The sequence below is a fragment of the Scleropages formosus genome, chromosome 18 (assembly GCF_900964775.1).
Source record: "Scleropages formosus chromosome 18, fSclFor1.1, whole genome shotgun sequence".
NCBI classification, from domain to species: domain Eukaryota; kingdom Metazoa; phylum Chordata; class Actinopteri; order Osteoglossiformes; family Osteoglossidae; genus Scleropages; species Scleropages formosus.
This window is the reverse complement of record NC_041823.1, coordinates 16,384,758-16,405,463: the sequence shown is the minus strand read 5'-3', so window position 1 is coordinate 16,405,463 and position 20,706 is coordinate 16,384,758. Positions and strand designations below refer to the sequence as shown.

Here is a 20,706-nt window from a genome sequence, read left to right as displayed (position 1 = left end):
CTCATCAAAATCAAAAACCACCGCATGCTCTGATTTCTCAATTACCTTTCACAACATCAGCACATTCTTTTTCCGAGATTGCAGAAAATTAAATGGTGGTACTGTGCTCTAAAAAAGGGTTTCCCATATTCTGCTCAGAGGTCCTCTAGGTATGCAAGTTCTCATTCCAAACGAAGTCTAAATTTGGCTTCTGTAAGCTCTTCATTCTGAACATATCAGACACTTGAAGATGCATTTGGACAGAGCAATGCATTAAAAACATAAAGCATGCTAAAATTAGGAGCAATCATTGATTATTTCAGTTAATTAACCACTTGATTCCTCCATCTCTGAAGTTGCATCATCTAATTAATTTAAAATAAGATCCCAACCTCCCCTAAAGAACTAAAAGGCAGAGAGGGTGGAAACCCTGTTCTAAAGCACCATTTGATTCTGTTTCTAGTCAATTACTAGCACTAAACCCATTTTAAACCCTAGGAATTAAGGTCAGATTGACCAAATTAGCAAAACACTTTAACATGAACCTCCTGGAGAGATCTGTCCAATCCAGAGACATCATGACCTCATCCTTCTCCTGCACAGCAATAATGCTACACCTGTGGGGGAAGTAGGACCCTCATTAGCTAATCTACGGTATCCCAAGCACTTACTGGCACCAAACCGCACGGTTTCGAAGGAAGTGCGGTTTCCAGCCACAGCTGCGACACCCGACACAGAATGCACGATGGCAACGTCCTCTTCGGGACTGGACGTGTGCCGTAAGGAGGCCTTCTTGTGCCAGCGCACAGGTTAAGGAGTGACTCAAAAAGGCAGAACCGCAGTCAGACGCCTTACCTGGACGAGGATGCGCGGGCGCTGCGGCGAAGGGAAGGGCACGTTGTGCATAAAGCTGGAGATGTGCCTGAGGACATCGAAGAAAAGCAAATGAGTGGCTAAGTGCAGGAAATCAATTTTTAAATCTACGAGCGAGTTTACTATAATTAAAAAACACTTGGATGTAGCCCTGAAGATACAACTCAATGTCTGGGAATATCTTAAGAGGGAGAGATTACTGCACCCTTTCACTGATGCAAACAAGATGTGGATGAGAGGCCTTCCTTTATTATTAGCTTTATTTCACAAACTATTACAAGGAGAAACACGAGACCTGCGATTTTACAAGGCGACAAGCTACTCTGAAGGGCAACTGAAAAGTGGAGTCTCCAGACACCTGCTGCCACGGGAGCACACAACCACAGCATTGTAACTTTCTCGCTAGAGATGCCAGTTTTTTGTTCTGCTTTTCATACGTATGAAACCTGCTCTCGTGATAATGGTTTCGACTGACATTTTGGTTGATTTATTAATAGTTTTTTTAATTATGCAGAAGGGAAGTGGCCAACAGATGCTATTATCCCCAACACCAACCTGAGAACTTGAACACAAGCTTTTCTTCTACTTAAAATCACTCACACACACACACACACACAGAGTCTGAAACCACTTGTCCCTAGCAGGGTCGTGGGGAACCAGAGCCTAACCCGGCAAACAGGGCATAAGGCTGGAGGGGGAGAGGACACACCCAGGACGGGATGCCAGTCCGCCACAAGGCACCCCAAGCGGGACTCGAACCCCAGACCCGCCAGAGAGCAGGACTCGGTCAAACCCGCTGCACCACCACGCCCCCTTTAAAATGAAAGGACATTTTCACTCAAATCTACTCGTTTCGCACTGGCCTTGGGAAAAGCTACGGTGCATTTTTTAAAAATATAATTTACTGAGCAATACATATAACAGAATTATAGCAAAAGCTTTTACAAATTTATGTTTATCGGGCAAACAATCTAGAAAAACATCTGTATATTTTGAAATAAAATGCAACAGCTGAGGAAAAACTACAACCTGACCATGGAAGAAGAATGGAGATGAGGTGTTTCACAATAAGAAAACTATTACATCCCCCTCATATCTCACACACACACTGAAACCACTTGTCATAGACCACGTGTATTTAGGAGTGCACAAACTGGGGCTCCTACGTTTGTGTCCATTCACCAAGATAGAGCAGCTGTAAAGCACTGCTACACGAACCCGAACATGCGACAGTGCTGCACGGCACTCACTTCTCCAAGGGCAACACGTGGGGGCCAGAGATGGAGTAGCGGTAGATGAAGGTGAGGAACTTCTGGAAGACGGTGAAGAAGGGCCAGTGGGAGAGGACGCAGATGCTCTTCTTCACCTGCAGCGAGCGGTTGGTGATGGGCCGCCGGTCCACCACGCTAACCAGACCCAGGTGCACACTCTGCCTCTCCGACAGCCTATCCCGTGGAAACGCCTCATAGAACTGGATAGCAGCCCCATACACCTGAAAGGTAAGAGAGCCAGGACTCGCACAGACTGCATGTGTCAACCTGCTTTCAGGTTCTTTCCAGAAGTAAAACAATCACCACCGGGGAGAACAAAACCACACGCTGCTGTACTTCCCTAAAAGAAATTGCCGCAACATCCGTGAAACAAGATGAGGTAAGCCAAATGACAACTGGAAAAAAGAAAGAAGCCACAAAGACCAGAGACAAAGATGGCATACGGAGACTGCAGGCAGCCTGGCATGCAGTACCTTGTCTCCGCAGGCACTGGTAAGCACAAAGGTGGAGAAGACGGGAAGCTGGTACTTGGTATTGAGGGGCCAGCTTTCCACAGTGACGCCCATGGGCAGGCAGAAAATTGGTACCGAGTCCGGAAGGGGGAAGGAGTCCAGGTCATCTTCAGGGTAGCGGCTGATGAGACCTTCACACATACAGACAGACATTATATCCCATTGACAACATAAAATCCTGCCCAAGACTTCTCAGAGTAAAACATGCTACATTTTACTAGGTGGCATGGCGAGTGGTGGGGCCAGAGGAACAGTTCAGTAACTCTTTGACTTACTACAATTATTTATTTATTCACTGACACAGAAAATGACACATGAAATGGCACTAGAATTAGATCTTCTTCAGTCTGCACTAGCATGTGAGGTAGGCCAGATCCAGCCCTCCCGATGAGGCTGTTTACTACAGTGGAGCGAGGAAAAGGCACCGGCACACAAGGTCACAACAGTGCGATAGTGGTCCCTACAACGATGGGGTGCCCCCCCACTGCAGCAGTGCTTTTGAGTAAGAACTCAAGGCTGCAGTTTCCAGCTTGAACAGACCACCCACCTGCCTCGTAGACCAGGGCATTGGCTTTTGCCATGGCTCTCTTATAACAGAGGTATAGGGCTGGTCCCCACTGCGGAATAAACACAAGGAATTCAGCTGATGTGCCACACCATAATAAGATACCATAATAATTTTTTTACTGTTTTCCATTATGTAGAATGGACACAATACATTTCAACATAAAATATAAATAGATCATGCATGTGTACATTTTTCTACTTTCACTGCAATTTTCTTTCTCCCCACAAAAAACACAGAAAATGGGAAAGCATTACTTTCAAGAAAGTTAGGAACACGTTACAATGTGTGCTTTAGGTCCGTATTTGCAAATAATTAATGCATCGGTACTTTTCCATCGTACACCTGTAGGACAGGGACATGTGGCATTAACTGGGTAATGACTGCATGTTCTTTAGCAGAGAGCATCTTTGGAGAGCAACTCTGATATAAAGAATAACTGTCAAAGTGACTAACAGCGGTTTGGAATTCATTCTTCACATCCATTTGCATTTAATTTAGCTTCTGATTTTCTGCAAAAAAAAAAGTCTACAATATGCAGCTGCTTACAGCAATTTACCCATTTATATATCAGGGTAATTTTTACCAGAGCAATTCAGGGTAAGTACTTTGCTTAACAGCATTACCGCAGGAGGTGGGATTCAAACTTCCAACCCTCAAGTCCAGAGGCAGGAACCCTAACCACTACGCCACCTGCTGCCCACAAAAAAAAGCAAAGAATACAAAACATATGAAAAATGCAGCTGCATATTTTTCAGCTATTTAAGGGTACAAAAGTTACACCCCTCTAGTGTGTCTTGGGTTTACATGTCCATGTCCTTAACCACCAAGCTAACAGCTACTACAGCTGCCAACAGCAGGACATCAAGGACCTCACCATGCCAGTGTTGAGGTTCTTGTCCACTCTGCAGAAGGTGTGGGGCGCGGTCTCGCCTTTGCTGGGCATAACAAGGGAAATGTCAGTGATGCCCAGCGTGTTCAGTGCCTGGGAGTCGGGGGCCCGTCGATACATCAGGAAGGTGCGGTGCGTGGTGGGCCCGCCCGAGCTCAAGCTAGCAGAGCGGCTGTAAGGGGTGGTCTCAATGACACGCCATCCAGGTTTGGTGGGCTCCTTTCCCTCATAGTGCACCCTAGAGAAGGGGTGGACAGCAGGTACATGCTCAAGATGAGCTGATGCCCCACCAGCAATCCCTTACGTTGGGCGGCACTAAATCTAGACCATCAATCACTAACAAGTCTAATGCTATGCATTCATGGAATCAATCAGGGACACACACTGGAAATTAACAGAAAGTGAGGGCCCTTACTGAGGTACCAAAAGTCCTTCATCATTAGCTAAAGAGCATTATCTGAACACACTATTTGCTGAACTACACAGAGCCCCTCACCCACCCAAGATCCAGGATGGGGGGTTTGTCATGGCCTCTCCTGTAGCAGAGGTACATATGGGGGTTGTTGATGAGTCCTGCACTCAGTTCAGCCGGATGACCTCCCTGGGTTTTCTCGATGCAGGTGAAGCCCTCGGGCACCTCCTCCCCCAGCCCCCGTGCAATCACTGCCAAATCTGTCACTGGCTCCACCACTCGGCCCCCGCGCTGCTGTCCCTCCTCATCCAGCTGGGCCGAGCCCCCCTCCAGCCCAGCCACCACAAAGTAGTCCACCAGCTGCGGGCATTTCTCCTCTGTCATGCCTCCTGCCTGCCCGCCACTGGAGAGGAAGAGAGGGAAGACGCAGGAAAGAGGGAGGGAATGAGAAACAAATTGGGTACACAGCGAGACAGCTCACAACAGGAGGCAATTCAGCGTAGATACGACGCACTTTGTCCGAAACACAGGTAAATATTAAGAGAAAAATATATGTCTAATATTACGGCGCAGGAGAGCGCACGGTTTTGACCGAGCGCTTAAAAAATGGCCATCGTGTAACAGGTCTTCATGTCAAAATGACAATAGAGTGAATGTCGTTAGAGCAACGGCCCCACAAAGCGCAGCTGCCAAGGTGGAAACTTTAGAGATCGCTATGAGATGTGGACAGGAACACCTGATCAGGGGGGGAAAAAAAAAAAACCAGGAGTCATCACATCACTTCATCAAGACAGCAAACAATTTCATTTTATAGTTGGTAGCAAAACGCTAGAGGAGAACATCCACTGTGGGAAAGAGGACTGCTCTTTAGTTGATTACAGTAAGGAGCATTTTAAGTCTGATCGATGACTTGATTAGTCAGCTGACGAAGCAAAAAGCTGATCACTAGACAGTGAGTTGTGGCTTGTGGAGAAGGACCACTCGCCCTCACGGCAACACAGCGTACAGTACAAGTCAAAAGGTTAAGTATGCTTTTTTTAAAGAAGGCGTTCAGCTCACAGGTTACATCACACCAACCAACACGTCTTCCCAGCTCCTCTGCAGCGATTCCCGGAAACACAGGTGCTTGACAGGTACTGTATCATTTCATCAGCAGTTCCAGAAGCAAAAAAAAATTACAAATAATAATAATAAAAAATTGCATCATGAAGACGAGACGTTAAAGGGCCCACGTACCCCCGCCGCAATTAACGTAGCACTCGGGACACTGCCGGCGTGCTCAGACTACCCGAATAAAAATACTAGATGAGAAACTCTTTTAGTCCTTCAGGTTGCACTGAAACTGTTGGCCTGATACAAAGGGACATGTGACGGGCCACATTTTGCGGACACCTTGACACTGTGCCACTACCTGTTCCTCCATCACAGCTGCAGCTGCGTACGCGTTAGGATGGATACTTTCGAAACGATTCCAAATAACCCGAAACTCGGTCGTTCGTCCCCCATGCAATTCCCTTGCGTTCGCAACACAAGGATTTTCGGCACGCGTAAATAAGCGGTTCCTTGTTTTGTTTTACAATGGGCCGTTTGATAGAGCAACGAAGCCGGTCAAAAAGAGGATCCCGTTGAGTCAGTTTTCATGAACAAACTAGGAAGAAGAAGAAGGGAGGAGGAAAAAAAAAAAAAAAAGCCACCGCACATTTCGCCACATCAGTCACACAAATTCAAAATTTGTGCTATTGCAACGTTCAGTAAACACTTCCGTTCACACGAAGCTCCACGTCTTCGGGTTGCTCTTATCAACTCTTTGTCCTTGGGTAGAAGAGGCCGCCGAACGTGATGTGCGAAACCCTCCCATAACGTCGAGTGGAGAAAGGAAGATGTGACTAGTGTCAAAACAGGAAGTTAACTCGGGCTGCCCATTTCCTGTCAGGCACCACGCACACGTGTCAGCGCGTTGCCGGTAGTAACGGGGATTTCCGTGGTGACAACACCTTTTCTTCCAGGAAGAGCTGGCTGCGGGGTCAGTACAGGTCAGTATTCCTGCTCCTACAAGGCCGCATTTAGCAACAGCGATGATCAAGTTTGCGGCGGGGGAACCATTGCCGTGGAGCACGGGAAGTCTCCCTGCTGCTCTGTCACTTTCTAAGGGGAAGAAGGGGGGAGGAGGCCCAACTCTAAGCTCCAAATCTACAAACTCAGCACCCGGGCGGCTCAGTCAGTGAGGGCGTTAGTGCCATATGCAACGTTAATGCTGTGTTGAGTCCACCGAATCTGCAGTACCATGCAATGTTTTCCTGTTTTAAAAAATTTTACCGTAACGACGGCATACAGGCATCACGAACACACAAGCCATCTATAGCAAGAGGACTGCTTCCATTTAACATTTTTGTTATTATAACCTCCTTCCTACACGTATTCATTCAGCTGGCACTTCTCTCCAGTGCAACTACTTACAATGATTTATCCGTGTATGCAGCAGGGTCATTTTCACCGTAGCAATTTCAGGGTAAGCAGCTTGCCCAAGGGCACTACAGAAGGAGGTGGGATTCGAACCCGAGACCTTTGGATCTGAAGGCAGCTGCTTCAACCATGCTGTCTGCTACATTTGCATGCTGACACAGAACTGAGCTCCAGTGTGTTCCATTGCGATGTTGCGTTCTGGCAGTGGCCCGCGAGTCGCAGAGCGGTTGCAGTTTAAGCAGCGTTACCCGTGACGTCACTTGCGAGCTGCGGCCGAGTTGCGTGGAACTTGGCTTTAACTCCTTCGGGACATGTTGGCCGGTTGCTTCAACGGCCAGCGCCTACGAACCTGCAAATGTGGTCTGTCAGACTCACTTCCCGGTGAGTGGTTTCAGCTGACTTCAATTCCAGTCCACTTCTCCAGTTTAACTGGTCTCAACAGTACATAACAATCCATTGTGTTTATAATATTATATGCGTTTTTTCTTATAAGCACACAAAATGCAGACAGTCAAAACCCATACCAAATCAGCCAAAATTAAATTTGGGACGAAAACCATGGTGCAAAAACTGGCGAAAACTAGACTAGGGGTATGAACAGAATTATATTAAAAAGCTGTACCCATAACCTACAAACTCACTGTCATCTTTCAGTTATAATCTGCAAAAAGGCACATAACACAAAAAACAAAACTGTTTGAGGAAACAAAGCATCAAAACTATTCCCACATTAAAAAGTCAGCCAGAATGTAACAAAATGCAAAGTTTGCATCTAAAGTCCAACAGAACAGAAATATAACTTAAGACTTTTTACCAAGTGGTCTAGTGTCAAAGATCGCTCAAAATGATGGAAAACATCAAGCCAAAACAAGTAAATGTGAAATGCTCCCATTTCATCATATGTCCACAGAAAACCAAAGAACTATCTTGAGCACATCTACTGGAGCCCTTTTTACTTCTTGACAGGTTACTGCAAACTGCTTTGAAATGTACATTCACATCACACTGGACCACAGAGAGCAGCCAAGCAGCCCACGTGTTAGAGAGGCGACGTGACCGAGACACAACACGCAGGTCAGAGTCCTACATCTGCCAAGGTTCCCTCTATGCTGATCAAGAATGGTAGCATTCCCATGCTTAGGAGACTCGTGTTTTAAATAATCAGTTTGACTTAATTTTTTTTTTTTTTTAATATAGCCCTTCAAATTTGTCTTTATAATGTAAGGAAACTTTTCCAGCTTAGTCTACAGAATACACACACACACACACACACACACACACACACACACATCGTCTGAAACCGCTTGCCCCAAGCGGGGTCACGACGAGCCGGAGTCTAACCCTAACCCAGCAACGCAGGGCGTGAGGCTGGAGAGGGAAGGGACACACCCAGGACGGGATGCCAGTCCATCACAAGGCACCCCAAGCGGGACAAACCCTAGACCCACCAGAGAGAAGAACCTGGCCAAACCTGCTGCACCACCACACCCCCATTTACAGAATATTTACAAGAAATTAATGTATTTAATGTACACTAGATCCTCAAATTACTATCTGGAAGAAAAGTGTTTGCATGTCATTTTGTTTATAGCTCCAAAGCAACTTTAACCACAATAAAGTCACAATAAATACAAGCTTGTGGGAATTCTACATTGGGAATATATACAGTAATTCCCAATTTCTGTATGGGGTTAGGTTCTGTACAAACTCGAGACATAGCTATAATAAAGTACACTGTAACACTATTAACTTTGTGCTGCATTTAAATCTAGTTTAAAATCACTCATAATAAAAATGTCATCTTTACAAATTGCTATTCATTCCCAATTGTTGACTTATTCATGTGCAACATTTACTCATCTTGGCAACTTCAGCTTTGTTTATCATCTCCGCTTTGGTTTCCATGGTAACAGGACAATTGAAGAAAATGTGTGTGTGTGGGGGGGTATGCGAGTATGCAATTTCTTTAAAATCAAATCTGAAAATCTGTAGCTCCTTCGTTCGTAATTTGCGGAGCAAGCGTAGTACATACTTTAAGCAGAACACGGTGCACAAGTCAAACAATTGTATCAGTAGAGAATCTAGTCAAATCAGACAAGTTAATGTGAGAAATAAGGAGTCATCCTACAGCAACCTTGACCCTGCAGTCCTCGGCCAGCCCACAGCACAGTCTCCCAATAAATCCCGTGTCTGATATGTGAGCATGCGCTTTGGGTAAAGTTCAGGCTCTAACTCACATTCAAAAGTCACAGGGGCCTTCAAATCTGACCCACCTGCCCTACGAGAGGACGAGATCGCAACAAATATCAGGTTGCCTATAGTCTCTCGTTCAGGGCTGTCACGATTACTCGATTAATTTCGAGTACCCGGTTTTAAAAAATCTTCGAGTACAATTTGCCACGTCGAGTACTCGGCAAAATGGCGGAAAGGCGGCGGTGCACAGACGAGGGTCCGTGCAAAAAACGGCAAAAAATGTCAACGGTGTGGGAACGCTTCACATTAGAAGAAAAGAATAAGATAGTTGTCTGCAGTCTGTGCAAAAACCAACTTAAATACAATAACAGCACGGTAAGTTCACTTTAGTCATTTTGAACACTCTTAATTTGCGCGCCGTTTTAAACACAAGACCGAACATGATATATGTATATTTGCATCATAAAGAGTCTCACCACTTAAACGCCCGTCAGAGAGCACAATTTAATGGAATGTAGATGATGATAAACTCTAATGAAATGTGAAGTCAAGGTGTGAATATATCCACATTTAAAAATGTTCACATTACTTTTCGTCGCGATTTCATAACTCATAAACTCCCGCTTGGGTTAGCATGTTTGATGGTTACTAATCACACAAATCAAGGAATTATAACCCTTACAAAAATTAACCATGGCTTTATTTTCAATTTTGAAATGCAAAGCATGATATGTTACTGTTCACTTGATTCTATTTTTATTGTGAATTAAAAAACAATTACTCGATTACTCGCCAAAAGAATTAGCCGATTACTCGATTACCAAAATAATCGATAGTGACAGCCCTAGTCTCATTTTAATTTGGGTTGAAAATGCAGGTTTTCTCAGATTTTGTTCAGTGCCCCAATTTCGTCCTGTTATATTCTAATATACTCTATGCCAGTATATCAGGATATTATTAGAATTATTTTGTTTTACACCTTTGTGCAACAAGTCAAATTTTGCAATTTCCTCACTATAACACAACAATGTGGTTTTGGGGACAGTAGTGCATTGTTAGTTCCATGAAAAGCCTCATATTAAGAGACCAAAAAAGCAAGGAATCAAAATCTTCAGATGCAAAACCGACATCAAAAATCTGTGACATAACGCCATACAAAAGCTCATCCATAGCCATGGCAGATGGGGGGGGGAAGCCATTTATTCATGCATCTGAGATTTTATCTGACAAATTACTATAGAAAAAGCACTTATCACCAAGTCAGAATCAATAAGAGCTGCGCAATACAGATGTCCCTCAATTTAATCATGGCGTAGATTCTGTAAAAGCTATAATAAAAACTACTCTGCATCATTTCCATTCATCCAGCCACTATCAATAACATGTACAATGCAGGACTGCAGTACTCCAGAGCTTATCCCAGAACCACAGGGTGCAAGGCATGGTATGGTACACTTGATGGGACTCCAGTGCAACACTCACTCACTCACTATTATTAACCACTTCTCCAAGACAGGGTTACAAGCAGTGAAGCCTATCCTGGAAGCACAGGGTGCAAAGCAAGTCAAGGTACACCCCGTGTGAGTCCACCACAGGGTAGCGACTCGGACACGCGTAGCGTCAAACAGTAAGCTGAAGATGCGACTTGAACCTGAGAACTTTGGGTCCAAAGGCAGCAGCTCTAACCACAACGCTATGAACGGTCCTTTAGATGCGGCACAGCAATTAAACCATAAAAGACTTAAAATAGTCAGGAAAACGGGTCAAAATAAGTCTGAATAATAATCAAAAATAATGAAAGGGTCACCAAAAGCTACACTTAATCGTTCAAAACTTGCGGGGCCCTGCGTACGTGGCAGAGCACGTGCGCGTGAGCTTCTCCGGGATTCTGGAACCGAAAACCAATTAGGTAACGAGGCCTTCACACGGGGTCTGGTACAGTACCTTAGTGATTCAGACTCGCCCTGATCAATGCAAATGAGGGACGGCCTTCGGCCCGTCACAGCGCCAAGGTTTGCGGTCCAGCCCGTGCGGTGGACAGAGGGGGCATTCAGCGTGACAGAGAAATGGCTGAATAAAGGAATCGAGGGATATGCCCAGCCGGTACAACAACTCCAGCGTCGATGCGGGGCCATCACAACAATGGCATTCTCACGGGAGCCTGGGTGGCCCACAGTGTCTCATTGTGAGCAGGGCACGTGATGTCGCCCGGCGCACAGCCACCCCGAGAGAGAGGAACTGGAGAGCAGAAGCAAAACGCGGCCGGGCCGTACGCGCGAACGGCAGTTAACTGGACGACCGAAAATGACATCACCTTCATCAGTGACATAAGAGCAAGACTCGAGCATTTCCAGTAGCGTCAACACCCAACCCTATTCAAAAATGCACAACTGAGGCACGCGGATGACAAAGGCAGAGCACAACGAGTATACTGAGAGGAAAGAGAGCGATAAGCAGTGAAGGCGTCAGGGCACCGAGCTGTTTATTTCAACCAAGCGAATCCACAATCGCTGCTAATTTTTGAGTCAGTGCCAAGATTTGCCAACTACCCTTTAAACGTCTCTTCGCCGATGTCGCAACGCTCTGGCTGGTGAGCGCACGGCGCAGGGGGAATCCATGCGCGCAAACAAATGTTTTAAAGAGTGCTTCGACCCCTTTGCTTCTGGCTGGTCGTCAACAAAAACAGCCAGCGATGACCTCCGCCTCGGCAGCACAGCAGGTCCTCGACACAGCGAGAACAGCTTCGCCAACTTTGTTTTTTCAGTGCTCTCCTCTGGGCCAAGCACACTCGTAAGCGCCGAAAGCACGGCAGACAAAACTCCATTACTGATGACCTCCGATCACACATTTTTAACTCCCACATGTTTTCCAAAGTAAAGCAAATCAATGGCGGAGAGAGAAAAGGAGCAGCCCGGTCGGCGTTTCGGCACATACGAGTAACCAACCTCCCGATTCCACTAACCCTGCCGTTTCACAGTATCTCCTCAAAGACCTCCCGGCCCTGCAGCGCTCGCGGTTCTCAAAATCCCGGTGACATCAGTGTCCAGTTCAGCCAAAGTCACATTCGCAGACGCTTGTGAAGGGGGGACAGTCTCACCGGTGCTCATGGTGGCCCACTTCTGGCTCAAATGTGACCGATTCTGCTCCAGTGGCGTCTGGCAGGACACGTGGCTGCAGTGCCTCTGACTGTCAGCACTCCTGGGAAACAGCTATTTCCAGGGGGGGCGCCTCTATTTTAAGCCTCTTCAGAAATACCCCTCAGAAATAAAGAGACTGGAGGACAGACACCACAGCGGTCTTTCTCCGTTCACAGGTAGAGGAAGGATTCTACACGGCATGGTAATAACGGCAACGCAGTATCTTTACCTTCTTCGCCCGTTAAAACCATTCAGGATCTATTACTGTAATTAACCTTCAATCCAAATTCGGCATAAATATAAATCCAGCAGGAGGAAGCAAGGACAAACAGGCAATAGTGAACCTACCTACAGAAAAGGATTCAGATTCCCAGAGGAGACAGCAGACTCTCGTGGATCTGATCTGGTCAATAGGTAAAATGTGTCTTGTGGATATCGCATCTTAACCTATGCTAGACCTTATGAATTTTATAATAATAATAAAAAAAAAAAAAAACCATCACAAGACAGAAACAAGACATTAGTGTGTAAAGTTCATGCATTTAACGCGATAACATGAACACTCAATGGAATACATCTAAAACGTTACTGCAGAAGAGCCGAAACGACTCAAATTTTGAAAATGTCCTCAGTGACGAATTGGAACGACCGACGCTCGGTATCCGGTTTGCTTTCCCTGCGTAGGCTTTTGATTTCGTGGTGTTCAAGAAGCCCTTGATGATGTCCCCTGCAGGTTGCCACCCGCTCGTCTGGGCTTTGCGGGCCGAGCTGCGGCGTCCCCCATCCCAGCAGTCAGGCGGCTTCGTGCACCAGGAGCTCCAAGAGCTCGCAAGCCCGAGGCTTCTCCTTCTCGCTTCCTCACCACGTTTCAGCTCCAGGAACGAACAGCACGGAGCCCCATCCCAGGAACAGGACCATTAACCAGCGACCGTGGGTGTGCGAACGCAGGCCTGTGACCAGTTTCAAACCCCAACCATGCGGATATAAACAACTGCAAACCGGTAAGCACCTAAGGACAAAAAAAAAAAAAAAAAAAAAATCAATCATCCACTTAGATTTAGTTGGGTACAACCCACATGATATTCATGCGGAGCGATTTAAGTGGTATGAAAATGATCGAGTACGGAGACAGACCATGGTTTTGCAAAAGCTAAGCTCTAACCACTATACACACAATCGCAGCGAACAGGCTGACATGACTCAAAAAGGGCAAAAACTGACAGTAAATCCAGATATAATCTACAAATCACAGTAAAAGAATAATAAAGTGAACACTAACAGCAGAACAAAAATCCAGCGACATTTTAATATCTGGACAAGCACATTCACAGGGACACGCAGCCGGCCTGGGAAACCTCGACAGTTGTCGGAGCCTTCGTCTGATGTACTGGGGACCTATTGTGTACAGTAGAGTATATGGTAGGATAGCAGATCTAGTATCTACATTTAGACAGGCAGCCCAGAGCACTGTAAAGGGGGGGGTCTGCTTAGTAAATAATACAGCGCTATTAAATGTGTCCATATTCAGAAAGAAATACGGGTCCCGGACCCGAGTGTGGGGCGCAGGAGGCTGGACAGACTGCTGCCTGAAGGAGAACAGATTCGGCCTGCAGACGCTGGCATGGAGACGTCTGTTCGCTCGGAGAAATCTGCCATAACACGGCGAGCGCGTCACGCACATTAGAGCAGGTGTGTGTGCGTACCAGGACAATCGTAGTAGCGATATAAAGGTTACAGTAAGAATGGCTCGAACCCAAAAGACAGCGATAAGTGGGACCGAGAAAGAACAGGAGGTTTGTTTTGACTCGTCCTCAAGTTTCATTTAGCAGGGAGAAGCGTGACCGTACCAGTTCACCACACAGAAATACTACCCACATAAAAGAGGGGACGGTTGGGTCTCGCTTCTCCATCCATCTTGCCGCCGAACACTTTTCCATCTTTCCAGTTCCTGTTTTGACACAGCTACAGTTGACTGCAGAATACCAGGGTAATGTAGACGGAAGCAGGGAGTACAATAATGAACAATCGGCCACAAAGAGAAGGAACATGGAGCACAAACACAGTAACGCTGCGGCAAAGGCCGGTATCCCAGCACACACCGCACAGGCGGAGAAACGACGCAAACCACGTGTACAAGCCTACAGCGCTTGCGTGGGTGCCAAACCCAGTCTCGACCGGGATACTCGGTCACTACTTGACCACTTGAAATTGAATATTCCCCATTGCCCTTCCTAATAAATCACACACACACACACACACACACACACACACACACACCTAAACGTATATACTGTATATATACACAACATATACCGTAAAGGCGTTTTTGAGAGCATTACAAAAGGATGCAAGGCAAGGGATTGCTGAGCACAGCGCCCGAAAGAGTTCACAGACTGTCCATAGCAGTCCTGTCATCTCTGCGAACAATGTGGGCAACCTGCGTGTCTCTGCATCCCACCTGGACTTTGCTGCACACATCCTCCGCGTGACCCCCCACTTCCCGATCCGAGGAGTCCGATGTCCCTCCAGCAGTTTGCACAGCTGGCTAAGCAGTTTCGTTGACATAAACCACAAAGCAGTTCCTCTCAGCCCTCTCGGCTGGCGACATCTGGCAAATGACCAAGCCACAAATGCTGGACTAGGAAGGCAGGACTGCCGAAACATTGTTATTTGAAGAGTACAGCTTTTACAACACAGGTTACAAGAGGGATACAGCTTAAGTGTTAAACCAATGACATGATTAAGCAATTAAGTCTTTTTTTCCTATGACTTCAGCAATTATTGCCGAGAATTTTAAAATTTCCAATATGTTGACTTTGAAGAAAAGTTTTAAAACCATAACATTTTGTGTGACATTTTCCCTGGAGCTCTTGATAACCAGTATTATTTTATTGCAAAATACTGCAGGCTGGTGGTGCAGCAAGCAGCAGAGATTCCTCACAGCTCGCCGTGGGTTCGAATCCAGCTCGGTCTGTGTGGAGTTTGCACGTTCTTTCGTGTTTTCTCCAGGTTCTCCGGTTCCCTCCGCTGGTCACGAGATGTGTGTGTCAGGTAAACCGGTGACTCTACATTGTCCTTTGTGCGTTCGAATGCGTAAGTCAATGACTGTGTCGTCGGTGTCGTGTCCAAGTGGTACCCAGCTTCACACCCTGTTCTTCCACGAAGACAAGGACAAGTGGCTAATGTGTGGACGGATTCAAATAATAAAAAGAAATAAAAAAAAGCCTATCAGCTTGGTTAATACAATAGGTTCAAAGATCTATTAACTGTTAGTGCTAAAAATTAAAAAATATATACGATGATTATACTCTGAAGTGGCCTTTTTTACAGGACCACAGAAAATTCCCAAATATTTTGTTTTCTTGTCCTGACACTCCAACACTGAAATTTGCATTCATTTTAGCAAACTAAAACATCCACATTGAAAAACATTCCTTAGAGCTCAGAGACAGCTGACCACTGCGCAGAACGTACTGTGAATAACCCTAGTTTTACGGAGTCATCTACAACAGCATGCAATCCTTTGTGATGCGAAAAAGGGCTTCAACGGGCACACAAAAGAGCTCTTCTCTTCTCACAGTGCCACAGCACTACGGTGGTTGGCTGGGGGGGGGGGGGGGGCAAGAACATTTAGAAAACTGCAAGGAAGAAGAACGCGTTTTGAAAAAAGACTGGATAAATTGCAGCAGAGACCCAGGTTCGAATCCGCTGTGCTACATCTGTGGCACTATGGTGAGGAGAACCAGGGAACCTAAACTGAGTGAATGAGACGGGCCAACAGGGTGGCAGGTGGTACTGGGCGAAAGGCACAATCTGTCCTGCTCCATATCACACCGTTAACTTCACTGACCACGTACCCTCGTATCTCCACACGTACTCCACGGTGTCTTTGAGAAACAAACACCACTGCCCGCACCAAAGAGGACAATACCTGCAGGAAGCCCCAGCCTGACTATGGCTGTAGCCTCATCCTTTGTGGAAGACGGAGGCAGACGCTTTTCACGGCAACAACTGACAAGAAGAGACTTGTCCCATGCATGGCATGTGTGCGATTTTAATCGCACGTAAGGGAGAAATCGACTCGAGCGCTCCGAATACGAGGGCACAGATTTTGGTAAGACGGGAATAAAACCCACGAGACATCCCACGGGCAGTCAGCTGCAGGCCCGTTCTTGGAAAGCCAAGGACCCCGACACCACTAATCATTGAACACTAAACCAAAGACATGAGGCCCTAATCACACTCATCGGTCAACTTGTTATTGATTTTAGTCCCCCAGCGGAATTGCCTCGGGCAAAGCTATAGTCTCCTTAGTCGCCAGCGGTTCGCAGAAGAACTGAGTTCAAGTCACCAAACCGAACAACCACTGGATATACAGTACGCAAGCGAATATGTCCATTTAGTGATAGTAGCTGAGGGTTCACAGTGAACCTAGAATCAGTCCGGTGCTCTAAGACCGGCGCTGTTCACCCACTGACACGCACCCATGAGACATCTGCTCACGGAATGGATTACGGCTCCGGAGACAAAAATCCCACGCTTTGAAAATGCATTTGCGGCACCCTGCGACCAAAGCTGTGCGGCTTCAAAGGATCTGCATTCTATTCCCCGAATAGAAGAGCAAAAAATATCAACTTTGACAGCCACTGGAAATTACACAAGTGTGTCCATGTTCTCGTTTACGCCTCAGCAGCTCAGGATGATGGGTGGCAAAGGGCATTTTGGAGGTGCCCTCCCTCCCACAGCAGATGTGTCAGCAAAAAGGTGCTGCAGGGACAAGGCCATACAGCAACAGTTACACCCTGCTGCGTTTTCTCTTTGGCGAAAGAGCCGGCAGCTCTACGGCTTGCATATCAGTCGCTAGATTTTAAATAAATTCTAAGTGGAAATTAATTAAATCTAATGGTGGGACACTGGTTAATATTTATAAACAGAAGCAGTGGTGAGATTAGCTGCAACAACTCCAAATATCTGGCTACCTCTTCATCTTGACAATCACTATTGTATTTTGGTACAACAGGCTAATAGTACAGTGATTTCCCCTTGGTGACAGTTCAAACATCTATCTGTAATACACCACCAAAAGGCAAGCTAAGAGTTTCTTCATAACTTGTTTTTGGAAAAAGTGACAAAAAAATTGTGCCTTAAATAAAATGCGCCCTCCTCCGAGATGTGCGTCGCTTCGGAGAAAAGCGTCTGAAAAATGAATAAATGTAAACGCAACGTAAAAATTTCCTGGCCCTCTTCTAAATAGCGTACAGTGAACCATCAAAGAACTGAATGACAGTTTTAAGACGCGTGCCTCCAAAAAGAGCACAAAAAGGCAGAACTGTAGCGCAGGTCCATCTGGGACTGACCAGCCGGCAGTGTCAGAGTCACGTCTGCTTCCAAAGTCAAGGCATTTCAGCACCATCCGTGGGGACAGTTAACTAGGTTCAGCTACACACACATTCAAACACATTAGAGCTCTTGTATATTCAGAACACTGAACAAAACACCAACACTTACTACTACTACCTAGCTAACTGTCCCCACAGTTATTATAATAATGTTGACCATTACTTAACAGATGTATTTGTTTAAAGTGATATCCAACGTTAGATTACCAGATTCTAGTTATTTACTCATTTATACAGCAGGATATTCTTACCGTATCAATTGAAGATAAGTACCTTGAAGTGTACTAGACCCAGAGTAGGGTTCAAACAGCCCTAAGGACTACCCCAGGATTTTCTTAGCTATACATATAATTTTAGTTGAAGAAACATTCGCATGTATTGATAATACACAAACACACACATCATCTGAAACCACTTGTCCCATGCGGGGTCGCGGGGAGCTGGAGCCTAACCCAGCAACACAGGGTTCAAGGCTGGAGGGGGAGGGGGGACACACCCAGGACGGGACGCCAGTTCATCGCAAGGCACCCCAAGCGGGACTCGAACCCCAGACCCACCGGAGAGCAGGACCCGGTCAAACCCACTGCGCCACTGCGCCCCCATGTATTGATAACTGCTAAGTTTTTGCTCAAAAGTAGGGAGATATTCTGGAAATTGATGCTTTAAGTACAGGGTACAGTTTTCATTTGCTTCGCAGCCACTGGATCGCTACGGTTTTATCGGCTCCTGGGACCCAGCCTTTCATTTTTGTCCACTCTGGAGAACACCTTTTTTTTTTTTTTTTAACATGCAACTTCCAAACTGTACTTCGATCATAATGCACCTTATACAGAACATTGTTTTGTTTTCAGTGATACCATAGGGTGAGGCCTTAGAAAACTTCCTGGAAACCCCTCAAATTCTTCCAAAACCTCTTTTTTTTTTTGCTGGCTCTCAGAAGGATGCACGTGACTGCAGATGGATGGAAGCCACTGCCCGAACAGCACCAATAATTCCCAAAGTCCTTGCCTGTTCGGGACCGCATTTGGAGCTGAGAAAAACACCTTCATGTGGCTGCGCTCTGCGACCCCATCCAGGACGACACACACACACACACACACACACACACACACGTGAGACCTGGTTTTCGGTGTCACCAAAGCTGCAAAGTGACTCCAGACCCAGTGTCGTTTTAACCCAACACACTTTGTTTGTATGCTGAACTCCAACATAGTGCCGTGCGCAGTTTAACGCTATAAATTGAGCCGAGCGAGCGAGTTCCGTCAGTCACACAAGTTCAGCGGAAGCTGAAGTGAAAGTGCCGCCGCTTTTCTTCTTCACCACACCTACTGAGGCGGGAGAGACGCGCACGCGCGCGATAAGTGCGGTTCGCCCTCGGGCAGAACCCCTTCGCTTTCAATATAGTGATGGTGACCTTCTATTATTTCCGCGCCACCCAAAATAACGCCGAGAGCTGGCGAGTGCAGCGGCCTCTTTCTCCCGCAACATGGAGGCCCGCACTCACTGTGTGTGGTAAACACAGCGGAGAGGAGCCTCTTCTTCTTTGACACGGAGTTCCCCCCCCCCCCGACGGGTCACGAGAGGGGTCTGTCTGTGGACCGGGGGGGGGGGGATACCGATGGTGTGACGAAAGACATTTGCACCGGAAAGCTCACACGCTTACCCGTCCGTCGTTTAAATTCCACACACACACGATAAGACGTCACACCATTTTATTTATAATCTTCACACGGTTCCGAGAGCCCTGAGCTCCACGCGCGGCTAGGCATTTCTACTGGTGTGTGCGCGTGTGTTGTGGGAGAGACGTGACGGGCGAGTGTTTACGCCAGGCGGGACGGACGCCTGAAACGCAGCTACACACACACACTCACAGCACAGTTCTCATTGCACCGTTGCAGGGCCCCGGTCTAAGTTACCGCCATTAATACACGGCATTCATATCTATCATACAGGAGATAGCACGTAAAGGGCTGATTGCCTCGCTATACGGCGTGCACGCGCACGCAGGAGGCAGAATATAATAAGTCGAAGCAGCACAGCCACAGCAAGCAAGGGACGTCGTAAGTAGAGTCACATCGGAATCACCGCCGAGCGCGTCTGTCTCACAAGTGCGGGACGGACTGTGTGTGTGTGTGCCGCGTGCTAACAACATGGTAAGAGCGTGGTAACAGAAGCGTCTTACCTCGAAGTCCCGGCTGGCTCTCTCTACGACGCTCTGTAAATGTCATCTCCTCCTCGGCTCAGCGTGCAGCGAGTCATCGCACATCCGAATCCGCGCTCGAGTGAGAGTGTGTGTGTGTGTGTGTGTGTGCGCGCGCGCGCGCACGCGTTTCTTCGGACCGCTAGGAGGATGCAGGCGCTTGCTCGAGCTTGGCTTTACAGCCGGGAGGGGTCACACGGGCCTCCGTCTGTAGCGGACCGAGGACAGAGCGGCATAGTGCGCGATCTCGTCATCAGCTCCGCACTCCTACGTAAGAGGCAACGGGCCGGGGGCGCGCGTGCGCGAGGCGAACACTGACGACTGCCGGCGTGGATGTACAATAAGCGCAACAGGAGACCGCTTCGTGTGAGCCGCAGGAAGTACTTCTACACGAAGCAAGGTATTGATCATATGACCCATTGGCTGGACAGGGCTTTGGGCTGGAAGTGGATAAGGATCAGCAGGTGGCGCAGTGGTTTGGACAGTCCGCTTGCCAGGGCTCCTGGTTGGAATCCCGGCACTGCTGTGGTACCCTTGAGCAGGGTACAAGTTACCCTGAATGATACAATTAGTACTGTCGTCTTGTGCAATTGGGTAGTAAGTCGTGGTAAAGCTCATCTGTCACGGCAAGTAATGTTGGAGGAAGTCGGCTAAATAAAGGCTTGTGAGTGTTTTGCAGGTGCAACCAGCATTTAAGTCATTTTCTACATTTGTGTGCAGCTGTCGCCCCACATTAACAGCTGCTCTGTGCAAGTGTCCTGTTTCAGGACTGAGTGAATGAAACACGAAATGAGCTACACCACTACAGAC

The 20,706-nt window shown here is 47.0% G+C and overlaps 1 protein-coding gene across 3 annotated transcripts in view; it reads right to left on the bottom strand.

Moving 5' to 3' along the window:
- dennd4b (DENN/MADD domain containing 4B) overlaps positions 1-20,135 on the bottom strand; it is a 35,830-nt gene extending 15,695 nt beyond the window's left edge. The window contains exons 1-7 of one of the 3 annotated variants that reach the window (XM_018764814.2): positions 19,879-20,135; positions 4,593-4,907; positions 4,078-4,330; positions 3,183-3,252; positions 2,597-2,766; positions 2,103-2,344; positions 835-901 (exon numbers count right to left, since the gene is read on the bottom strand). In XM_018764814.2, coding sequence (XP_018620330.2) covers positions 835-901; positions 2,103-2,344; positions 2,597-2,766; positions 3,183-3,252; positions 4,078-4,330; positions 4,593-4,888 — 1,098 coding nt within the window. In that variant the 5' untranslated portion in view covers positions 4,889-4,907; positions 19,879-20,135. Of the gene's footprint in view, positions 1-834; positions 902-2,102; positions 2,345-2,596; positions 2,767-3,182; positions 3,253-4,077; positions 4,331-4,592; positions 4,908-12,105; positions 12,147-12,257; positions 12,330-19,878 lie in introns of those variants that run through there. The other 2 variants (XM_018764815.2, XM_018764816.2) reach the window with 2 other exon arrangements.
- Between the last annotated feature and the right edge of the window lie 571 nt (positions 20,136-20,706).